This window comes from Lactuca saligna, chromosome 7 (genome assembly GCF_052625555.1).
Source record: "Lactuca saligna cultivar CGN05327 chromosome 7, ASM5262555v1, whole genome shotgun sequence".
Lineage (NCBI taxonomy): Eukaryota > Viridiplantae > Streptophyta > Magnoliopsida > Asterales > Asteraceae > Lactuca > Lactuca saligna.
In genome coordinates, this window is record NC_136423.1 from 30,462,035 (window position 1) to 30,479,370 (window position 17,336).

Below are 17,336 nucleotides of genomic sequence, written 5' to 3' on the forward strand. Positions count from 1 at the left end.
TAGCAACATATATATATATATATATATATATATATATATATATATATATATATATATATATATATATATATATATATATAATCTTTTTAGTAAAAGTATTTTATTTTCATTTCTATTTGAAAGTTATAACATAAAACAAAATAATAAAATTACGCTGTTATTAAAAGTAATATTAAAAGTATTTTTTTAATCTTGTTTATGGTGATATATATATATATATATATATATATATATATATATATATATATATATATATTAAAACTATTTTTTATCTTGTTTATGGTGCTATTAAAAGTAATATTAAAAGTATTTTTTTATCTTTAGTATTCTCCGTGATTGATCTTTCGATCATATATGTTTGAACCATCTTAATGTTTTAAACAAACTAATAAACTTTAATGTCAATATACAAGATAAAAAAAAACAAAATAATATAAAACTAATAAAAATATGTTTATTAAGTTAAAAATATTTAAACTTTAAAAGTTATTAATACCAGCATACTTTTTTTTATCTTCTTAATTAAAGTATTTTATTTTAATTTCTATTTGAAAGTTATAACATAAAATAAAATAATAAAATTCCTTGTTATTAAAACTAATATTAAAAGTATTTTTTATCTTGTTTATGGTGGTATAAAAAAATATATAAAAAAACAAAATAATATTAATAGGTATCGGGGCATAAACTTGTGGGAACCCCTTCGAGCGGGTATCCAAGCAGATATGCAAAGAGCTTATCGAGAGCGCAAGTATCAGATAAAAAAACATTTTGAAAGAGTTGGTGGATATCGTAATGTGGAAAGAGAAAGAAGACATCCACCGAATGATTGGACCGCCCAAGCTTGGAACGATATAATTGATTTATTGTTTTTGACTGAGGAATACAGACGCACGTCGGAAAAAAATAAAGTTACTAGGTCGAAACTTCCACACACAAGTGCTCACGGATGTAGGCCCTATGCTCAACGACGTTATTTAGAGGTAATAAAATACATTAGTATTATTTAAAATTGTTATTAAAATTTGTACAAATATATTTATTATTTTTTCACTTATTATAGAAACAAATGGGAATCAAGCCGCAACATATTGAGGGTTGGAGACAAATGCGCTACAAAAAAGGTTCGCGTTGGTGTACAAGTCGAGCAGAAGAAGACTGGGTAAGTGATAAACGAAATGAATATGCTGTTTAAATATATTATTATTAATTATAGTTTCTTGTTTAAGGAATATTATTATTTTTTGAATGTTTAAGTTTAGTTGTTTGTTTTAATTAACGTATGTTAATTGTTTTCCTTATTTTAGGAGAAAATTCAAAATGAATATGAGAAAATGCAAAACGAGGTTAGGGAAGGAGGATAAGTAAACGAGGAAGAATGTTTAGAACGTGCCCTTGGGACGAGACGTTGACATGCTCGCGGGGTGGGTAAGAGACCAACGACCAACTTCGGTTTAATTCCAAATGAACGGCCTTCCACTTCCAAATCATCTCAATCTCAACCTCAACCTCAATCCCAATTCGATGCACAACAAATGCAAGAATATTTGCAACAATATAATGCATCATTGGCGGCTTGTATTCCGAACTTCCAACCACCACCATTTCCTAACTTTCTATTCAACTATAACACACAAGCAAGTAGCTCTCAACAATTTGCTGAAAGGATGGAAGAAGGAGAAGGAGAAGAAGAAGAAGAAGAAGAAGAAGAAGAAGAAGAAGAAGAAGAAGAAGGAGAAGAATAAGAAGAAGAAGAAGGAGAGGATGATTATGATAATGATGATTGATGTTTTTTTAGTATTATGAACAATGTTAGTTAACTACTTATTGTAATATTAAACTTGAATTTGATGTTTTGAATTTGAACAATGGTACCTAGTTAATGTATTTCAATTGATATATGCTGCAATGTTTTTTTTGGATTTGTTAAAAATGCAGGAATGGTAATGTACAAAACCTGTAAAGCTAAAAAAAAACCAACCAGTAGCTATCCCGACGACTAGTCGTCGCTATAGGTCCATAACCGCTAACTGATAAAACCCTATAGCGACAACACGACGTCGTAATAGCTTCAACTTGTGCAGACGACTAGTCGTCTCCATAGCTATCCCGACGACTTGTCGTCGCCATAGGATTTTAATAAAACTTTATTTTTTTCCCCCTGAAAATGTTGTTGACAAAATCTGTGCCGACGACATGTCATCGCGATAGAGCGAGCTATACCGACAACATCTATGCCGACAACCTAACAGACCTATGCCGACATGCCTGTGCCGACGACTTGTCGTCGCGATACCCTATGCCGACGACTTGTCGTCTCAATAGAGCGAGCTATACCGACAACATCTATGCCGACACGCCTGTGCCGACGACTTTTTCCCGACGACTTGTCGTCGCGATACCCTATGCCGACGACTTGTCGTCTCCATAGGGTCTGGAAAGCTACTTAGACTAGCTTTTCAGGAGTTTTTAAATTTTTTTTCAAATACGCCCCTTATTAATTATAAAAACACATACTCATACATGTTATTTTATGTAATTTTATATATTTCAGTTAGCTTTTTAGCTAATTTTACCAAACGTTATTTTTTATCAGTTAGTTTTTCAGCTATCAGCTTGCTTTTTATTTAACAGCTAGCTTTTCAGCTATCAACTAACTTTTTAGTTAGCATGCTAAATATAGCCTAAATCCCATTCAGTAATGTTCTTTAAACAAAATATAACAAAAAAGAAACAATTTTTATTACACCTAAGGAGAACTTAATTAAAAATTGACCATGATATCATCAATGGTTAAAAAGACAAATTAGCAAATCATAAATCACTGGTACATTGGATGGTGAATTACAAATTTACCCAATTTAACAAATAATTAATCTCTTTTTTCCATTACAAATGGTGATTAAGTCCTACCTAGAAATCTAAGGCTGTTATTAAAAATGGTTTTTGGACCTTATTTTATTACAAAATTTGTTATTGTTATATATTAAATTATTACTAGTCAACTGATCAGAAATTTAAGAACAATAGCCAACTAACTGAAGAACCTATTGGTTCGGGTGCGATTAATGGATGAAAGAATAGAAGTGATGGCCATGAAAGCGAAACCAATAGTAAGGAGAATAGTAGCAATGATCCCGCGATGAAGAAACTTATGAGTTTCCGAACGGAATTTATCAAGATTGAACGCCAAATTGATGTTTTCATTTACTGCAGCCAATATGATTGCAATGACAGCAACAAAATCATCTATCGTTTCCCGTAACTCCATTGATGCAGCAAAACCAGCACCAACCCCCGTTGCTAAAATATAGCTGACCAACTGCAAAATTTAAAGTCCACCATATGTGTCTACCATTAATCTGAAATAATGTGTGTTGTCGTCTTTTAAAAAGGAACGTACGTTGCATGTTTACACAAAACAAAAGAAATCGTGTTTTAGTGTCACATTCGCTGTACATTTTTTTGTGACAAAGTGTATAAACATTTCGTGTTTTTCCCTATATATTGGTCTTACCTTATCTCCATAGAAGTCAAACTCTGGGAGACACGAATGACGAATCAACCTCTTCTCCGTGCGTGCATAATATAAAGCAAAAGGAATTTGAATCAGCGAGTAGACAGCACCGATGACAGCGATCGCAAAAACATACCTATCATATCATAAATGAAAATTGTTAAATTACATGTTCATAAAAGCAAAAGGTGGAAGGTGGAAGGGATGCATATATACCTGTAAGTTTTGAGATCCTTCCAAGTGATCTTCTTCTGTCCTGCAAGTTTGTAACTGTTAAGAGCTATGTACGTGGCTGAAGCAACTAAAATCAGAAGAGTGATGATCCTCAGCACCAGGATGGAGTATGCTACGGATTTGACTGTCATGGCTGCTTTTGAAGATCAATGATTGTTGTGATGTAATGGGGTTTTTTTTATACAAACTGTAAAGACAAGACCTCGTGCGCAGATGTTTCCAAGGTGTTTTTTTTTGTCTCAAGCACCGTTTAGGAAGCTAATTGCCACATCACTATGATATTTTGCACTTGTTTTTTATTTTTAGTTTAGTAATGAACGAAGCTGCCGGCCTCTGACTTCGTAATTTCCAAACTATCAAAGTCGTTACGGGCCATATGTCTTGATGGACAAGCATTTAATTTGTGTGATTTTATAAAAAGTTATTCATTAAAACCATTTGTGTCTTTAGAGAAGGTAGGCGATCTAGAAAACTAAACTAGATAGGGTAACAAGCTAGATGGCTAGATATATTAGTATTAATGTTAACAAAATCAATTGAAAAATACATACTACTAAAATCATGAACCATACCGAATTCGTAAAATTTTCTCCATGGTATTTTTTAAAAATGATTCATTACCTTTCATTTGTTAGGTAGATAATTGCTCCTTTTTCAACGACAGGAAATACATAAATCTTAAAAAAAAAAAATCAGTAAAATCTCAACAATCTTTCTAATTCTTAAAAAAATCAAAACATAAAAAATAAGCATGAGTATTAAAAATCCTAAAATGGTGTTTCCTTTAAAATATTAAGAAATTGCCCCTTGAGCTTGAACTTGGTTGCTTCTAGGATTGTTGGGAAATTCAACGATCTTTCTAATTCTTAACAAAATCAAAACATAAAAAATAAGCATGAGGATTAAAAATCATAAAATGATGTTTCCTTTAAAATATTAAGAAATTGCCCCTTGAGCTTGAACTTGGTTGCTTCTAGGATTGTTGGACGAACTTGACTTGGGGGGTTGCCCTCTCTGCTACGAATCGCATACTCCTCGAGCATAAGGTAGGCGGTGTTCGTCATGAGGTGTACTATGAAGTAACCGAAACAAATAGAAATTAAACAAAAAAAGGCCTAAAAAGGAACAAAAAAGAAAACTACAACGTAGAGGAATACAACGAGGTCGTGTCAAGAGCAATTTGGCTTCGCATTGCTAAGACTCGATTTTCAAAAAATAAAACCTAAATAGAAAATTAAATTTATGTGGAATAAATCCCGCAGAAAGAATCGAATACAAAAGGAAAAATTATCAAAAGAACTTAAACCGTTCCCTGGCAAATACACGAAAAGCTTGATGTGTAATATATATATATATATATATATATATATATATATATATATATAGAGAGAGAGAGAGAGAGAGAGAGAGAGAGAGAGAGGTTCAGATGTTTAAAGTAATTATTATGTTATTGCATTCATCAATGTAGGCCAATAGAAATTATATAAAAAATTAAATAATTAAATAAATAAATAAGGGTAATTTAGTAATTTGTTTAGTAACTTCCAAAAATAATCCCTATAATCATGGTATTGATTTATAATCTAAATAAATAAGCGTGTCTTCCTCAATCTCCCACCCGATAACGCCCTAGCATCCTATAGGGTATTGACGCTTTCAGATCGTGTTCGGAAACCCTCACTGATCATTCAAAAATAATCCATGGGGAAAACCTCTTCATCTTCAACGAAGAGGGTAAACAGTCAAATCGGACATACTTCCCGTATCCGAAACCATGGAGATCAGAAGTGTTCTTCACCTTCGTTTCCATAGGTAGATGAAACAAATGGTTAGCGAGCTCTAACATGGTGTCACGCAGATCCGAAGAGACTTTATGGGTGGCTAGGAAACAATTTATCCCCTTTTCACGATCTAGGTATGATTTTCGATTAGGGTTCTTATTATATCAATTTGGGGTTGCTGGAAATCCTTTTCACACACACAAATCGGGAATTCCTTGAACATCAACTTGAAACACATTTTCTTCTTCTCTCTTGCGATACCACTTCTTAATCAACATCGCTTGTATGAGAATCCATGGACTATTCCTCGTTCTCACTCTCAGCTTCTCTCCATCTCTCGATTCCAGTCGCACGCAAAACACACACACACACACAATCCACTCACTGACACACACACACACACACACACTCTCTCTCTCTCTCTCTAATTCTTCACGGTTTTTTGGGGAGAAAAAGGAAGGTGTTTGACTCCTAAAAAGGCAGAAATAATCGAGAATGGCAGGAATCATCTAACTTTCGGAAGTATCTCGTCTGCTAGCCTCAAAAGGGTAAGAAGGCAAGTCTCCCTTTGATACGTCGATTCCAGTGGAGAAGAAGTTATTAAAGCTGATGAATTGCTGCGATTTAATACAATTTGATTTAAAATTGATTTTTAAATGCCTTCAACTGTTAGGAACTTAGGATAGTTTGATCTTTATCTTGCATTTTACTAGAGTTCATGGGCATTATAGAGAAACGTTTGAGTTGATAGTTTGTGTTGGTTGAAATGTTCTTTTTATCGCAACTGAATTGATGAAGACTTATGTAGGGATTGGGACCATATTCCACAAGCATCAAGAAAGCTGAAAAAGATGTAAAGGAAATGGCCAAAAGGATCAACGATTTATGTAGTAAGCTAATTCTATCGGAATAGAATCACGAACTCAAATTCTATTGGAATGGAAACACGATTTCTAATTCTGTTGGAATGGAATATGGATTTTGTTATCATTGATTATACATGTTCTACAAGTTTTGGTTATTGGTTTTAGTGCAGTTAGCAAGCCCGCTTATTTTTCCAAAGGAGTATAGTTTTTTATTTATCATTTGCTAATGCGATATTGGATTTTAAACTACAATTGGATTTGTTTTTACAAAAGTTGATGCTTGAAGAACGGACAACAAAATTAAACGTGATAGAGGCTTCTAAAAATCATTCTTAAATTTATGAACAAAATAGACACATTTTCTAAACTCTCAGAGTTTACGGATTTAGTTTTTGATTTAGTATGAATTTTCTGTGATTTTTCTAAATCAGTGCAGAAATGGTAAAAAAAACGAAAGGGTTTTTGACATAGTAGCACAAGGAAGTTTAACCAAGTTACACATTTAGTCACTCAAGTTTTTTTTTTGTGCACAATTAATCACTAAAGTCATAATTTACATGTCAATTACACCATTTTGTTCCCTGATACCGGAAGAATCGGTAAATTTATTGACGTGACATTTTAATTTTGAAAATACAATAAAAAAATTATGAAGGCCACGTACACTTCCTTCTCTTTCCAGTGGCACTGTACTCCCTTAAAGGTAGTGATAATGAACATCATCTTCTTTCTAGATCTATCGTAACCTCCTTCTCTCGTTCTCCCCTCCTACGGACCTAAACCTCCCTGCAAAGTCTCTTTTCCGATACCCATTCTTCCACTGTGAGTGAGATAGAGAGAAAGAGTTAGAGGGAGAGGGACCGAGGGAGAAATTGAGTGAGATTGAAGCATGTTACTAAGTCACAACGATAGTGAAACGTAGTGGTTGCTGCCACCTGATTAGTTTGTAGATGGGAGAGGAAACGATGTCAATGGGTCGACCCAAGTGACCCACTATAGGAGTCAATGACATCCATATGAGTGAGCACACTCCGCCTATGAATCAGAGAACGAAACCCATAATCAAGCAATCCATATAAACATCACCAACTACAAAACACAACAGATGAAGTTGTTTGATTGAAATCTGTTGCGGGTTGAAGGCTACCAAACACAACATCATCGACTGCAAAACCCAAAAAATGAACATACATGGTTTAATTAAAAGGGAAATGTTGCATAGACATGAAGATACCTAAAAATGGAAGCACTCTCTATTGCAATCTATGATCAGAAAAAAATGAAGATCGATACTTTGAAGAGCATCGACTGAACCTCGTTCCTACAATTATCCTTCTGTACACAAAAATCAAAGCATTAACCACCTAATTTCTGTAAACGATTTGACTATATGCAATAAAACGATGTCTGGGAATGGAAACAAGAAATCTATCAGAAATTAGAAATCAATTAGCCTACAAATATGAAATTCATAGCTTAAACGGTAGATCAAATTAACACATAACCCCTATTGGGTTGTAGAAACATGTAGATAAGTGTCGTTGTCGGCTAAAGAAGCAGCGCCAAAGGAGGAAGAAAAGGTTTGTTTCATGTGTGCGTGTTTAGAGTAAGGTGCAGTTCCGAGTTTCCACAGCTGTGATTTCTCTAAGAGGGTATATCACGACCTTCAATGGAAGCCATGATTTTTAAGGTTCATTAGAACAACATGAGAAGGAGGTGGAAGACATGGTTTTTTAAGTTTAATAAGAAAAGGAGAATGATGTGCGAAGAAGAAGAACCACATACATGTGAAAGAGGCAGAACAATCTAGGGCTTTTTGGTTTTTTCAATTGTAAAGAAAATAAAAGGAATTAGAATATCAATGTCTATATGAGGTGGACTACTTATTGCCACATCACTATGCCAACTAAGCCTGGTTAACTTGGTAACCGGCTAATTTTAGGTTCAATCACCTAATTAACAGGTGAAATGCAATGTAAAGGATCTATTGTGCACAAAAAATACTTGAGTGACTAAATGTGTAAATTCGTTAAACTTCCTTGTGCGACAGTGTCAAAAACCCAAAACCAAATTACAAATTACAACTTTCATAACACTTTGTAACATGTTTAGCAAAGCGTTAATCCTTCATGACTTCATATTTTGCGTGTGTTTTCTATTGGGATATAAATTTATAACAGAAAAATGTTCACTAAATTGTAAGAGCCTTTATTATTACAATTAATACATGCTGAGGCATAGTAAACATAGTTATGTTTTGCTACATATTCTATTTATACAGAAAATGTTACCATACATCATAAACATTTTGATAAACTATAATAGGTATAATATACGTTACAAAAGGGTACATTTCTACAAAAAGGGATTTCAATTCCACACTACGTAAATCTGTTAATGAATAAATTTGTGAGACATTCGTTTCACGTTACTTCCAAAGTAACGCAACAAAAGTCCTGTAATTATTACCAAAATCTCGTGTAGGGAGAGTGTGATCGTTGTGTATAGATCTATATTAGGTCTGAAAACCACACACCTTAGCTGCATGTAACAGCTAGACAAACAAGTCTGGGGTGACAAATGTCGTTAACATTCTGATGCCTGAAGAACGTCGTATACAAGGTCGACTAAGTCATAGTAAGGTTATAATAACTCACATGGATTATTAACAAAACATAAGATTTACGGGATTCTATTTAAACAAATGAGTTTATGTCACTTTAAACTTGCATGATTTACAATTTCTATGGAAAATACTAGTACATTAATAGTCTTGACATTTAAGGCTACATTACATAACATACCTTTACAAAGAAAGGATTTCATTATTTCATTCTAAAGCTTATGAACTCACCAACTTAATTGTTGATTTTTTTTCAAAACTACTTGTATTCTCAGGGAATCAGTAAACAGGTAAACAACGGTTTTTGAGGATGGGACGCTAAGGCGTCAAACATTTCATTTTGTCAACATAATGTAATTGATTTAGAAACATGTAAACTTATACTACGGTGTAACCTTTTCAATTATTTTATGTTGGTTGTTTGTACTTTGAGCACTATTATACTCATTGTTGTGATACTATACATGAAGTACTCCACCCCCGGACGTTTCCACCATCCTTGGTACGGGGGTGTGACAGCCCCTGCCCTACATCGGGCCTCTCCTGTCATCGGTCGTCACCCACTATATACATACTATATATATATACATAATATATATATATATATATATATATATATATATATATATATATATATATATCACATAATCATGCTAACATATATAATGATCATAAACAATAGCATATGATTCATCCATCAGGCCTCGGTCCTCGCCCGACATCGAGTCGCGTCCGATATACATGGTAGCACATAGGACATGCAAGGTTCGTAAAGACTCCTAGCATCCTAAAATAAACTACAAGGGGCGATATTGGTGCCTTAGACCCACTAAACACAGTAAGGAAACTCACCTCAACTACTGAATGTCACAGCAAAATCCAAGTTGCTGCCCTAGCGAATCCCCGATCTATCAATACAAAATAGCACCCAATTAATATTTGGGTTACAATCCACAACCATAATTCCAACAATCCATACTTGGGGTAAAAATACCATTTTAACCTTCACCTAATTTGGCCTAAGGCTAAGGCCCAAACTCAATAACTAAAAGGTCGAAAACCAATTAATCAACCAAGGCCCACTTATGGACTAATTTTCCAAATTTGGCTTAAACCCCTTCATGGGCCATAACCTAAAGCACAACAATTTTCCTAGTCTAAACTCTTAGTCCAAAAGCTTGATTGCAAGTAGCCCACTAAGGCCAAAAGCAACAACGTCTAAGGAAATGACCCAACCGAGGCCCAGAAGTTGTGAAGCCCAATAGACTGATTACGTAGGGCGTACTCAGTTGTACGCTAAGCATACACATAAATTGGGTTGTACACCACGCGTACTGACTTGTACACCCAACATACTCAACCATTAAGAAAAAATCAACCTTAAGCTCTTAATGCTTAAGACCAGAAGCACAAACCACAAATCCAAGTCCTAATACGAATCTATAACCATAAAGTCTCTGACTTGGTGACTTTGCATACCCCATAAAGACCCAAAGTCACACCCTCAGTCGAGGCGGCGGAACACGCTAGGTTGTGCGACTAAGTTCATCAACCACATGCAAATTGAATATATAACACAAGTACAAAAATTAACAAAATACGATTCATGTTCCATCTTGATATTTGAATACATAAGTTTACAAATAATAATAATAATAATAATAATAATAATAATAATAATAATAATAATAATAAATGAATTACCTTAACACACGGGCATATAATACAACCGTAAGTAAACTAGGTCACCTATAATCCAATCTATCTTGAATGCTTGTTATGTGATTTCCTGGGAATACAAGTTTTGAGAGTTAACACAAGATTGGTGAGTGTTACAGGTTTTCTACTAAAACCAATAATACTTTTAATAAAATAACATTCATGTTCCATCTTGATATTTGAATACATGGGTTTTTACAAAATAATAATAATAATACATGAATTACCTTAACACACGGGCATATAATACAACCGTAAGTAAACTAGGTCACCTGTAATCCAATCTATCTTGAATGCTTGTTGTGTGATTTCCTGGGAATACATGTAGTTTTGAGAGTTAACACAAGATTGGTGAGTGTTACAGGCTTTCTACTAAAACCAATAATACTTTTAATAAGTCTAAAAAGTATTATCTTTGTACGTATAATAGTTAAAATAGTGGTTGCAATGAGTCTTTAAAAGCCCAAAATGTATTTCGGTATAAGTAAATCCATACTTTAGAATGTGTTAGAAATAAATCCTTCAAAACCAAATTTATCCTTTGTATTAGTAAATCCATACCTAAAAACCATATCTATAAAGAATCTCTTAATATACTTGAAAACCAAACTATACTGTTACATAAGTAATTACATACTTAAAATAGTTTTGAAAGCAACTAAGCCCATGGTTGTAGTGAGAGAGAGAGAGATATTCTAGTTAATGTTTATAGTGAGTCCTATAACCGAGCTATATGACTTGAGTGTACCCCTACAACGCTTCATTGGATATTGTAGTAAAAATTGTAGACACCTATCACTCGCTTCGAATTATCGGTCGAGGGTTGTAGATAGCAACCGTAGGTGGGGATGTCAACCCTATATAGATCTATACATACGTACCTCGCTCTGAAGATTAACGGTTATAGTAGTGTGGGTATGCTAAGTGTTTAGACTCAACTAATGAACAATGAAACGTCTCACTAAAAAGCCGTTAACTAAAAAGTTTGTGAATAACTCTCAACCGTAACTTAATTATGATTAAGTCACTAAGCATAATGAATATCCTTATATATGGTTTATAAAAGTCGAGTATGTTTGACATGTCAAAGTGTAATGTGCTTGTTTTTATAAAAATGAATATTTCAAATTAATGAATATATATATATATATATATATATATATATATATATATATAAATGTATAAACGTTGTATACTTAAATATATAGATAAACATAGATAGTAAAAGCTTGAATCCTTGAAATACCATAGAGTTTCAAAACGTGCTGGTAATAATATGCAATGTGACATAAAAATCATATAGTTTTGTATCATGTAGTATTTATTGTGTAAACAGATTATTTCACATTAAAATAACCATAATATGTATAGGAAAAGTTTATACTAGTTTATTGTAACAATGTGATAAATTGTTAAATAATAATATTTTCTATAAACTAGGATTATTGTATTTTCGCATAAAAAGGTAATCGGTTTGTATAAAAAAATATTGGCACGTGTATTCCCCCCTCCCCCACCCTCCGAAATAATTAAAATATTAAAAAGGGGTCGGTAAGCACTCACCCTTGAAGCTTGAGTTCGAGTTGTTCAAATTCAAATTCTTTTGAGAAGGTTGACGTTGGAAACCTAAAATCCACAGTTCTTGAACTTTGAAATATTTCCCGGACCGTTTCGTAACGAGTTTAAACTATAGGGGACTGATTTGTAACTTTGCTAAAGTATATGGGCTTTTGGTAATTTAAATACATGGTTAGGACTATTTTGGTAAGAAAAATACCAAATGAGGGGTTGATTTTGAATAAATGGACATTGTTAATGGATTGGGACTGATTTGATAAAGTTTTGTCAAGTGAGCGTTAGTTTTGTTTAATTTAAATGAAAGTTTGACTTTTGCATTGACCTTTGACTTGGTCAAAATCAGAAAACACATATTTAGGTCAAGTGCCGTTTAAGTCGATCAAAAGGGCTTTTGTGCCCGTTTCCTTTGGTTGATCGGTTAAAGAAGGAAAGGGGATACGAACATACAAGCTTATGAACGAATTCAATGGTAGGAGAAGAAAAAACACGACGGCTCACAGATGGCACAATGATCCGTCGATTGATTGCGAGGTAGCGGCTATCTCCGGCGTTGGCGAGCCCGAAGGGGAAAAAGATCGAAGCTGCGGGGGAAGAGGCGCACGAGGGTAGTGGCGTCGCTCCCGGTGTTTGGTCGAACCGAAGGAAGAGAAGAGGTAAAAGCAGCGAGGCTCTCTCTCTATCCCGTCCGGCTGCTAGGTGCGAGGTCCGGCTTCGCAAGTCGATGTGGTCTCCGGGGCATTGTGGTCAATGACACACACATGTGTGTGTGTATATATATATATATATATATATATATATATATATATATATATATATATATATATATATATATATTTTAATTATATAACAAATAGGTATTATGATAGCACGACTAATTTGAATCTTTTGAAGTAGCATACGACATCAAAATATATGTACATATATATATTGAACTTGTCATTATACAACTTATAAATATTTTTCACAATAATAACTACAATACATTTTATATATATTTATTTGCCGTGATGTATACATCGACTCTCGTGCCCTCGTATCGATTCATATAAATTTTCTAAAAGTTTCTACTTGATGTTCAGATCGTGGTGATTAAAAAATGCAGACGAAATTGAATTATGTTATACTAATCTCAATAAAATGACGTTTAAAATTTCACGTTTAATTAAGCTGATAACGTTTGATTTTTGACTTTTATAAATACTTTTATATAAATAGTTCAAATAAGAAATTAAATTAAAGGCTATAGTCTGAGTTTAAAATGCTTTCGAAATTCACATTTGAGGTGTGCAAGTCCCTCAACGGTTAGAAACAGTTTTGGCAGTTTTTAAGATATAAGTATTATGTTTTTTGGATTTTTAAAACGGTTGTCTTTTTTGCATATGATAGTTGGTTTGGACGTTCCTTATATTTTTAGAAACAGGGAAATGCATACTACGAGACTAGAGTGTTTGTACAGCTCAAAATAGCTTAATATGAAACTTTAGTTTTTCAAATGCGTTCTTATGGTAACAATATTAGTTGTTTGATTTGTTTGTCAGAGTACACAATGGGAAGCAGGATACCGTATGATATCTTATAATAGTTGAAATAGCTCATTTATTTTCACATTAGATTCACTAAAACTCAATGAGTCGAATTATCAAGAGATTTACTGTGAACTTGACTGTTCATAGTCTTTGACCTAAATTATAGGATGTCACACCCAACCTCAAAATATAACACCATACTTTCATCAAATGGACATAAACTCTTGCATGGATGAATCTAGACCTTAAAGGAGGCAACATTATGCATCTAGAACTTCAAAAACAAAATGAGTGGCAAGTTAATGCTCCTGGAGTGGTATCAAACCCCAAACCCCACTAGATCTCATTCTTGGGGCCAAAAGGGACCAAAACACACACATGATAGATCTAAGCCACTAATGTCACACCCCAAACCGAATCAACGGAAACATTCAGGGGTGGAGGACGTCATGTACAGTATCATAACAATGCATAATAGTAAAACAAGCAACAACATCCATTGCATTAATAGAATAGATAAATACATGTATGTTCTTTAGTAAAGTTTAAATGACCCCAAAAATGTATAATCAATATAATGATGAATCTTGAATCCACTCCATCCTTCAAAAGCTGCATGGGTGTACCTATCTTACTGGTTCACTGAGAATACAAGTTATTTTGAAAGAGAATATCAGTATAACATGCTGGTAAGTTCATAAGTGTTTAGTATTTTCAATGAGTCTTTAAAAGCCCACAATGTATTTTGGTATACGTAAATCCATATTTTAGAATGTATGTGTAATAAATCCTTAAAAACCAAATGTATGTTTTGTATAAGTAAATCCATACATAAAAACCATATCTGTAAAGAGTCTCTGAATATACTTGAAAACCAAACTATACTGTTACATAAGTAATTCCATACTAAAACTATTTTTGAAAGCAACTAAGCTTATAGTTGTTGTGTGTGAGAGAGAGAGAGAGAGATATTCTAATTAATGTTTATAACGAGTCCTATAACCGAATTATATAACTTCAGTGTACCCCCTATACCGCTTCGTTGTATATTGTAGTAAAAATTTTAGACACATATCACCCGCTTCGATTGATCGGTCGAGGGTTATAGCTAGCAACTGTATGTGGGGATGTTAACCATGTGTAGATCTATACACATGTATCTCGCTCAGAAGATTAACGATTATAGTGTGTGGGTATGGTAAGTGTTTAGAGTCAGCTAATAAACAACGAAACGTCTCACTAAAAAGCCATTAACTAAAATGTTTGTGAATAACTCTCAGCCGTAACTTAATTATGATTAAGTCGCTAGGCATAAAGAATATCGTTATATAAGGTTATATAAGGCATAAACTCATATAATTTTGTATCATGTAGTATTTATTGTGTAAACAGATTATTTCACCTTAAAATAACCATAATATGTATATGAAAAGTTTATACTAGTTTATTGTAACAATGTGATAAATTGTTAAATAATAATATTTTCTATGAACTAGGATTATTGTATTTTCGCATAAAAAAGTAATCGGTTTGTATAAAAAATATTGGCACATGTATTCCCCTCTCCCCCACCCTCCGAAATAATTAAAATATTAAAAAGGGATCGGTAAGCACTCAACCTTGAAGCATGAGTTCGAGCTGTTCGAATTTGGATTCTTTTGAGACGCTTGACGTCGGAAACCTAAAATTCACAAGTCTTGAACTTTGAAATATTTCCCAGACCGTTTCGTAAGGAGTTTAAACTATCCGGGATTGATTAGTAACTTTGCTAAAGAATATGGGCTTTTGGTAATTTAAATAGATGGTTAGGACTATTTTGGTAAGAAAAATACCAAATGAGGGTTGATTTTGAATAAATGGACATTGTTAACGGATTGAGACTGATTTGATAAAGTTTAGTCAAGTGCCCGCTAGTTTTTTTTAATTTAAATGAAAGTTTGATTTTTGCATTGACCTTTGACTTGGTCAAAATCAGAAAAAACATATTTAGGTCAAGTCCCGTTTAAGTCGATCAAAAGGGCTTTTGTGCCCGTTTCCTTTGGTTGATCGGGTAAAGAAGGAAAGGGATACGAGCAGACAAGCTGGTGAACGAATTCAGTTGGAGGAGAAGAAAAAACACGACGGCTCAAAGATGGCGCAATGATCCTTCGATTGATTGCGAGGTAGAGGCTATCTACGGCGTTGGCGAGGCCGAAGGGGAAAAAGATCGAAGCTGCGGGGGAAGAGGCGCACGAGGGTACTGGCGTCGCTCCCGGTGTTCTGTCGAACCGAAGGAAGAGAATAGGTAAACGCAGCGAGGATCTCCCTCTATCTCGTCCGGCTGCTAGGTGCGAGGTCCGGCTTCGCAAGTCGATGTGGTCTCCGGGGCTTTGTGGTCAATGGGAACAGCAGAGGAGGAAGGAGAAGGGACAGCCGATGCTTTTGGCCTCCCATTTGTAGGTTAATGTTCTTCTGCTCAAGAAGGAGAAGCAAGAACGGAACTAGAAATCGAGAAGCACCTCCAGTGCTTGCCTGATTCGAAGGATGAGGGCGAAAATATTGCTGGTTCGGTGTTTGAAAGGTACGTGAACGGGGGCTGCTCTGGCAGCTCCCCTGATGTCCTTTTTTTTTTTTCCTTCCTTTTCTTTTAATTTGTCATTGATCAAATTTGATTTGGCAGAAATTGATAGAAAAAAAAAAATGTTTGTGTTGAGGCTGTGAAATTAGTGGGAGGGAAGGATGTTTGGTTGGTTCTTCGTCCACAGAAAATATGAATGGGATCAGCCATCGATAATTTTCTTGCTTTATGTATTTATTTATTTATTTATTATTTTTTTTTTTTTGTGATTTGGAATCTACACCATGATGATGAAACAGGCAGAAGGGTCGATCATGGGTGTTTTGACAGGGAATGGAAGCAAGGATTCAGTTATTCACATTGTAATAGTGCAGATTGTGTTTGAGTGTTGTGTTTTGTTTGAGTGTTGTATTAGATTGTGTTTGAGTTTGACTGCAGTATCCATTTAGAAGAGGGTACACGTTTTGTTTTCAATAAAAGTTAGAAGTAATTTGGCCCCTTTATTTATTCATACATTTATTTATTTATTTATTTATTTGTATTTGCTGGATTAAACAGATGTATTTGTGTATGTACTGCCGATATATATATATATATATATATATATATATATATATATATATATATATATATATATATATATATATATATATATATATATATATATTTTGAATTCATTCTATGAAGTGTATATATATAAATTTAAACTTATAAGTTAGGAATCGTAAAATTCTTAATTTGTAAACATTGGTTTCTTAATTTCAGAATAAACATATATAATGCATGTTAAAGAGGTATAATAAGAATTGAAATAATTTGTAAACATTGGTCTCTTAATTTCAAAATCAACACATATATAATGCATGTTAAAGAGATATATAAAGAATTAAAGATATATACGATCTGTAGTTGTCATATTTACTATTAGTTGGTAT

The 17,336-nt window shown here is 33.7% G+C and overlaps 1 protein-coding gene and 1 long non-coding RNA gene across 2 annotated transcripts; one reads left to right on the top strand and one right to left on the bottom strand.

Annotated features, from left to right (window-relative positions):
* Positions 1-3,034: 3,034 nt before the first annotated feature.
* Positions 3,035-3,882, bottom strand: LOC145006789 (CASP-like protein 4D1). Its single transcript, XM_078965840.1, has 3 exons — positions 3,734-3,882; positions 3,518-3,653; positions 3,035-3,322 (listed from the first exon to the last, which is right to left on the bottom strand). Exons 1-3 carry the CDS (start codon positions 3,880-3,882, stop codon positions 3,035-3,037), a joined length of 573 nt encoding a protein of 190 aa, XP_078821966.1.
* An 11,992-nt stretch (positions 3,883-15,874) lies between these two features.
* On the top strand, positions 15,875-16,912 carry LOC145006431 (uncharacterized). The gene is made up of 2 exons (XR_013662900.1): positions 15,875-16,404; positions 16,504-16,912. It is a non-coding gene; the product is annotated as an uncharacterized LOC145006431 (long non-coding RNA).
* Positions 16,913-17,336: the final 424 nt, after the last annotated feature.

Coding starts and splice junctions, on each gene's coding strand:
- LOC145006789 (XM_078965840.1), bottom strand. CDS start 3,882: ATGACAGTCAAATCCGTAGCATACTCCATCCTGGTGCTGAGGATCATC. Junction 3,654..3,733: donor AAGGATCTCAAAACTTACAG/GTATATATGCAT, acceptor ATGATATGATAG/GTATGTTTTTGCGATCGCTG. Junction 3,323..3,517: donor TTGACTTCTATGGAGATAAG/GTAAGACCAATA, acceptor TAAATTTTGCAG/TTGGTCAGCTATATTTTAGC.